Here is a 7,350-nt window from a genome sequence, read left to right as displayed (position 1 = left end):
TATATATATATATATATATATATATATATATATATAGTAGCTCATTGTATATATATATAAAATGTAGCTCAGTGGAAAGACCTTGGAGTCAATCCCCAAACCACAAGCTAGCAAGAAAGGAAAGAAGGGAGGAGTAGAACCCCTACCCCTATCCCAGTCTTCACAAAGGTAGAGAGATGGAAATCCTGTGGCCTTGTTCAGGAAATATGCCTCTGGGAACATCCAGTTGGTGATATAGAGGTAGAAAGAATGGAAACACCTCCTTGCCACCATTCTACACATGTATGTACACACACACACACACACACACACACACACACACACACACACAATGCAATAAGCAGCTGCTCCAAGGATGGCTGGAGCAGGACCCAGAGGACACTGAAGGCAGAACCCTGGCCTGTCTTTCTCCTTGAACACCATGCCTCACTGTGTTGGATTGACAACTGGTGGTCAACTTGTAACACCTAGCTGAACTGAACCAGCGTGGTGCTGAGTGTGGGAGGCCCACCTGAGGATTGTTGCCATCAGCATAAGAGGCAGAACTAGAGAAGAAGTGGAGAAGCTGTTGGGAAGATGTTCGGTGCTGTTAGAAGCTGTAGGAAGATGTTGGTTTTTCTGGAGGAGCTTATCATGCTGGCTTTCCAGATGAACTTAGCTGTTCTCATCAGAGGAGGAGCTCAGGACCTCGCTGTCACTGAGAATGGCTACAGTTCACTTTGGGGGAGCTCTGGTCCTCACTTTGAGCATCACTTCCTGGCTCTGGAGGGGAAGATGGTGCACTGCTCAGTCTCCTGGAGAAGCTTCTTGCTTTGGCTTTCCTGATGGGAACTCTGCTGTCATCATCAAGGAGCTCAGGACCACTGCTGAGGATGGCTGTGGTACTTATCAGGGGCGCTCTGGTTCTTACTTTGAGTGTCACTTCCTGGCTCCAGTTCAGATCCCTCAGCCTGCTAGCACAGATCCTTCATCCCGCTGGCACAGACTTCCTAGCTTCCACCACTGACCTTCCCAATGCAGATCCGTGAAACAGGCCTGCAAGAGACATTGTTGTGGGCTCTTGGCCTCCTGTTGGACTCATGGGAGGCATTGTTATGGGCTGTAGGCCTTCAGCTGGACTAACGCAAACACTATGGTGAGATTTAGGCCCTCAGCTGGATTCTTTGGTCTTTAGTGTGTGGACAGATTTCCCGCACTCTCTTTTTGTATATGATTCTTTGGGGGACTATTATAAATAATCTTATAAAATATGTGTCATATTTCCCTTTGCAAAACCCCAAACTACAACGTTCACCTTCCCCTCCAACACTAAACCCCAGGGCCTCACCCCTCTGTAGCAGACCTCTTTGTTTTTCCCTCAAATAGAGCAATCAGATGTGAGCACACCCAAGGTCCTGACCTCAAATGTTCAACCCTCTGCAGCATTTCCTCCCATCCCACCTCTGCCCAAGAGGCCCTTGCATTCCCATTCTTTCCTCTGGTTTTAGCTGAGGTCTTCCCTGGAGAAGGGGGTTTCCCAACCTTGCCAGTTTCAGTCCCCACTCTTCCCATGGGACACTTGTGGGAAGCTGGAACAGCGTTTCTGCATTAACTGTTGGGGACATGGGGCATCCCGGCAGCCTGCCCTGTCATCAAAGTCGCACTGGCCCTGGGATGGACTTCCATCTGTACCACTCTATATTTCTGATAGCATTTCTAGTGTCTCTAAGAAAGAGAATCTTGAACCGGGTGCTCTTTCTGGGTAGTATTTTCTTTGTTTCACTTGCTCCCAGCATCACAGTGAAGGGGACTCCGCAAGTGGTCAGAAGGATGCTAACGAATACCAGCTCATGGACCTTTCTCTCTTTTCCTGGTTTTCTCAGAGCTTTTAATTCTTTTTAATCATTAATATAATAATAGCAATCATGTATTACTACAGGGAAGGATTGTTCCAAATGCATCACAAAAAACATATACAGAAGGCACTATTATTATCTTCATCTTGTTGAATAAAGAAGGAAACTGAAGCCTCTTAGAGCTGAGTCAGCTTGCTGAGAGCCACAAAGCTTCATAATGGAAGAGTCAGAGCTCAGAACTGGCAGTCTGCCTCCAGAGTCCGTGCTGTAACCTTCTCTACCGCTGCTGATCAGATGGTGAATTTTACTGAATCCTTCATGCTCATGTATTGGGGTGGTGGTTCAGCTTTTCTCTTTGAGTTTACCAGTGTGGTGGTTACTTTAATCACTGTACAGCACTGACCCAGTAAATCTACATTGCTCATGATGGATGAATATTTTCCCTCCTTGGAAAATCCTTAACAAATGCTTGTGAACTGAATCCAACATCTGTGTTAATAGGTTAAAGAACTTCCAGGAGAACATACTATCAGCAGCAGAAATGGTCTTCCAATCTTACATTCATGCTTAGATTCCATGTACTGGACTGGCAAAGGCTTTATGTGGAGATGCTGTGATGCTACTTTTGTCTCTGTATTCCAGCCCAGTTAAGGAAGAATGCAAGCCCACTCCAAGGGCATACACCTACTTGCCCGAAGAGATTTATTTTAAGGTCTCTGCTGATTAAGCCCAAAGGAGACCATGCTTCCTACTGTCCCAGGCTCCTAGGGCCAGAACTCTGCATACATAGCTGTTGTTCCACAAGGTAAACACAAAGACCCATGTGCGCACATATGCCCCTGTAGATTCGCTCGCCATAGGAAAGTTTCCCTTTGGCATTTGACCAAAAGGCTGTGAGTTCTGTGAGCCAGGGTAATAGCAGAAGGAGCAAAGAGATGATTGTGAGGTGACATGCTAGAATTGGGAGCTGACATCCTAGGGCAGGGTGGGCTTGGCCTCCCCCAGGATCCCTCCTTTTCTTGGCCTCTGTAAACTCCAGAACATTTGCTGAGAGCCCTGGAGGTGTAGGGGCTACACCCTGAGGATGAAGGAAAGCAAGTGTTCCGGAGGTGGTGGCGGGTGTAAGAGATGTGCTTCTTGGTGGTGGGGTTTGGTGGTGGGGCTGCAGAAAAGGTGAGGAGTCCCTACAGAGCCTTAAGTGGGAGCCAAGTCCTCATGCACTTGTTGGTGTCTCTCAACCCCTGTGGCAGGGGCCCACAGAGTTCTCGAGCAGGATTCTCCCAGCCCAGACTGTTTCTGGCCCCGGGGAGGACAGGTACATGGCAGTCCTAGGCAACCAGCCCTGTGATTCCTAGACATGTAACACCTGAGGAAGCCTCCAGCCCTGCTGCTCCCAGGACTTCTGCAGGGCAGTGGCATTCAGAAGGCAGGAGACAGCTCTCTGTCACACTGAGCCTCTAACCTTTCTTAGCTTCCTGCCTTACAATCTGCTGTGCGGCCTGGGATGCAGGAAGGTCTGATGCTGACTCCATTTTTCCCTGTCAGAGCTCACCCAGCCTCACAACGGGAACCTGGTATGGGATCTCGCCCCCAACACACCAAGCCCAAGTTAATCTGCAAAGGATTGGCCTTTCTTAATCTGATGCTTTAATGAAGGCAAATACAGAGAGCAGCCCGCATGCACACGTCCTCCATGCCCTTGACGCCAGGTCTTTGGACCCTCTTCACTTTCCCTCCTTGTGGTCACTGTGGGCTCTGTTGTTCTCGCCTTTCCTCCAAGGGGCCCAGTAACAGGAGCCTGCCTCCCTCCCACAGATGGCTCTGTCCAGCTCTCCCGAAGTGCAGAAGAAAGAAATCCATGTGGCTAGGGCCTGGGAGTGTGCGGCCGTCCTGTGCAGTGGCTTAGCTTGGGTCACCTTGCCCACTCTTCTTCTTCTTCCCCAAGGATTCCATGTCCTCCAGGCAAAGCCACCCCAAAGGCCCCCTCACTGCTGTGTTCCTGGGCCTCTGGGCACAGTCTCCATCCTTTGGGGCTGGCTCCCCAACCTGGCATCAGTGTCAGGAGTGAGGCTGCAGAGATCTGTAATCCATTCGGAGGCCATGGGTCCAGGCAGGGCCATCCCAGGTAAGGCAGGACTAGGAGCTGGGTTCTGCAAGACATGGGACATTCCAGCTGGTCCAGAAAGGGCAGCTGGGGGTGGCTGTGCCTCCCATACCTGTCCCTTGGTGAAGGCAATACAGCTTGGGGTTAGACCGATAGGCTCTATGTCAGTGGGTCTAGGCTCAAATCCAGAGCCGCCACATGTTCCCTGAGCTTGGACAAAGTCCCTCCACATCCCCTTTAGCAACAATAGCTACCCCCAAATACCCGCTTCTTTCTAGGACTGTGTGTATGGGGAATGATCAAGATGTACAGCAAATGTTTAAATTTTTAAAAAATTAATACAATAACAATATTCCCCCTTACTTCAAACATTTTCTTCCATAATTCTCCCCACCTTTTGCACAAGTTCTGGAAATCCTCTTTTGTGAATGTCTTCAGTTGAGCTATCACATCTGCCTTAATGCCCTGATTTGATCCAAAACATTTACCTTTCATGGTCATTTTGACATTGGGGAGAAGCAAGAAGTTACACAGTGCCAGATCTGATGAATAAGGTGGATGAGAAACCACCAGAGTGTTCTTACAAGCCTGCCTTTTTGTGACCTGGCACTCAGCAATGGTATTTACCATCTTTCTGGTCAGCTCATGAAAGAGGACTTGCAGAACTGCTTCACGAAGGGGAAAGAATGTTGGGATAGATGTGTTCAAAGTGAGGGGGAGTATTCTAAGGGGGATTTGTGGGAATGTGTCTCTTACTGTAATAACATTTTTAATTTAACATTCACCATATGTTTTGATCACTAATATTATTTCTCTTACTGAAAAGGAGCCCAGCTTGGCTTTCCAGGCACTAAATGTCCACATTTGGGTGTATTTATCACAGGGTACCCGGAAGAAACCACTCATCTCCCATGCTGAGACCTATAGGAAGCCAGGCTGGGAGCTTGAATAGGCAGCACATGGTCCCATAGTCAGGAGTGGCTCATCTAGTCCCAGTGGCTGCTATAAACATGTACATCAAGGTGTGACAGCCAGAATTAACAGCAGAGTGCACACAGAATCCAGCAATGAATGCTGCTCCCCTGATGCCAACCAAATCACTCCACCGAGCACAGGGCAGCCGGCCTCTCTTCTGGCTCCTCTTCCCCTGCCCCTGCTAACTCAGCCCACCTCAGGACAGCCACCAATACCTGTGACAATGAGGGTAGCAGTGCTGACAGCCTGGCCCAGCGGGTTCTCGGCTACCACCTTGTACTGGCCCCTGTCCTCAGGGGAGACACTGGGGATGACAAGGGAGCACACGCCTAGCATGTCAGTGCTGTAGGCTGCCTTGTGTCCTTCCAGGCTCTGGCCGTTCTTGAACCAGGTGATGTGGGGCCGGGGTGAGCCCTGAACTGCACAGGTCATGTGGCACTCACAGCCCTGGGGCACCAGGTGGGTCCGAAGGCCCACCAGGAACCGCGGCTTCTGGCTCAGATCGGAGTCCCGGTAGCGAGGTGTCTTCACTGTGAACCTGTCTGTGGTGAACACCAGGCCATGGGATGGGTTAGAAAGCAAGGAAGGTCTGGCAGGGCCAGTCCAGATCTTGGTGCTGCAGAGGCACTGCCTTTGTGTCCTGCCATAGCTTACCTGTACATTTTGACTCATTGTTTTTATCTTTTGCCTAAAATTCTTTGGGGATTTTTTTTTTTTTGGTATAATCAAACACACATTCTTTGTGGATCCATTGGGACACATAAGATAATCAAAAGAAGTAAGAATAAAAACCAACCGTCATCTTACTACCTATAAATGACTGCAGCTGACATTTGGGTGCAGCAACATCTAGATAATTTTGTGTGTGAAATCAACTCTGTGATTTTATAATCTGCTTTTACCAGTGACCTCCTTTAAAGTCACACCTATTTGATTGTAAAGTACACTCCATTGTCAGAGAAAAATTTAACTTCTCTTTTCCTTCTTGCCCACCACTGCTTCTGAGAAGCCACCCGAAGGCATCTGAGACACCCAGCCCCAGGCCCCACCTGTCCCCCTGATGGGCGTGGAACCCACCATGAGTTGGGACACAGAGGACATCAGTAAGGTGGTCACTGGGCAGGAAGTGAGAAGAGCAAGCAATGGCTCTGTCTGGACCCAAGTCCTTTGGATAAGCTCTAAGCCATCTCTGCCATAGCTGCTGTTCAGTCCCCAACCCCTACACTCACCACTGGGGGTCATGGCTGCCCACAGAGGGGAGCCAGCTAAGCTCCTCCCTCTCTAGGGGACCCTCACCTCGTTGCCGAAGGAGGCACCAGGGCTGGGTGGTGTCTGATGGTCTGCTGGCACCCAGCTCACTCTTGGCCACCACCCGGAAGTGGTACTCATGGCCAGGGAGGACACCCAGAAGAGTGAAGCGGTTGGTGTGGACACGGTCAGCCACCTCCTGCCAGGAACCATGTGACGAGGAGCGCATCAGCACGGTGTAGTGCAGGGGGATGCCCTGGGCCTCGTCCGGAGAGGGCTCCCACTGGACTGTCACTGTCCCAGGCACATTTTCCTGCAGGCGTATGGGCCCAGGGGCCTGTGGCCATGCTGTGGGAGAGAAGGCAGAGGGAACCTATGCTGCAGGGGACAGAGAAGGCCCCTGCCATGGTCCCCCTCGCCCAGGTCCCTAAGTCTTCTCAGAAGCCAAGGTCCTGGGTATTCCAGTCTTGCCAGGCAGGTAACTGGGGTCAAAGGAATCTCAGTCAGGTGTATAGTTATTTTTAGAGGAGAGAAAACGTCTTACAAAAGAATACTTTTCTGTTTTGGGTTTTTTTGGGAGGGTGTCATACTGGAGGCTGAACCTAGGACCTCTCTACTGAGCTACCTCCCCAGTCCCTTTATATTTTTTTATTTTTGAGACAGGATCTTGCTAAGTCACTAAACTGCCTAGACTGGGCTTGAGCTTGTGATCCTCCTGCCTCAGCTTTCCAGAGTGCTAGGATAACAGGCATGCACCACCATGCCAGGCTCTAAAAGAATATTTTAATTCAATTTAATGCATAATAAGTAAAAAGACACAATACGGGGGGCCGAGGTAGAGGCTTTCAAAAATCAAGTTACAGATCTCCCCTGCTGTTAGCCTCTTTCATCATTTTACTATGCAGACTCCACCAGGGCAGGGGCTCGGTGGGAGTTCCTGGAGGGAAGCACAGCCTTTGTTTCATAAAAGAGACTGGACAAGGCTTTGTTCAAGTGAAGTCTGGGAGGAATGTGTCCCGGAGTTCTGGAGAAGGAAGAATAATGAAAGCCTCTGGGGCACTCTCTAGGCCCTCTCTCTTTCTCTCTCTCTCTTTCTCTCTCTCTCTCTCTCTCTCTCTCTCTCTCTCTCTCTCTCTCTCCCTGCCTAGCCTTTCTTTTCTTTCATTTCCCTTTTCTTTCTTCCCTCTT

General features: G+C 49.7%; 1 protein-coding gene across 5 annotated transcripts in view; it reads right to left on the bottom strand.

The window, feature by feature from the left end:
• Positions 1-3,459: 3,459 nt before the first annotated feature.
• Igfn1 (immunoglobulin-like and fibronectin type III domain containing 1) overlaps positions 3,460-7,350 on the bottom strand; it is a 30,759-nt gene continuing 26,868 nt past the window's right edge. For 4 of the 5 annotated variants that reach the window (XM_013522126.1, XM_013522139.1, XM_013522143.1 and 1 more), the window contains 2 exons: positions 6,211-6,510; positions 4,428-5,456 (listed from right to left, as the gene is read on the bottom strand). In XM_013522126.1, the coding sequence (XP_013377580.1) occupies positions 5,101-5,456; positions 6,211-6,510 (656 nt within the window). In that variant the 3' untranslated portion in view covers positions 4,428-5,100. Of the gene's footprint in view, positions 3,986-4,427; positions 5,457-6,210; positions 6,511-7,350 lie in introns of those variants that run through there. The other variant, XM_005375163.1, reaches the window with a different exon arrangement.

The sequence above is a fragment of the Chinchilla lanigera genome, unplaced genomic scaffold, assembly GCF_000276665.1.
Source record: "Chinchilla lanigera isolate Chin_1 unplaced genomic scaffold, ChiLan1.0 scaffold00005, whole genome shotgun sequence".
Taxonomy (NCBI): domain Eukaryota; kingdom Metazoa; phylum Chordata; class Mammalia; order Rodentia; family Chinchillidae; genus Chinchilla; species Chinchilla lanigera.
Note: the sequence above shows the minus strand (reverse complement) of the source record. Positions and strands in the feature narration are given on the sequence as shown.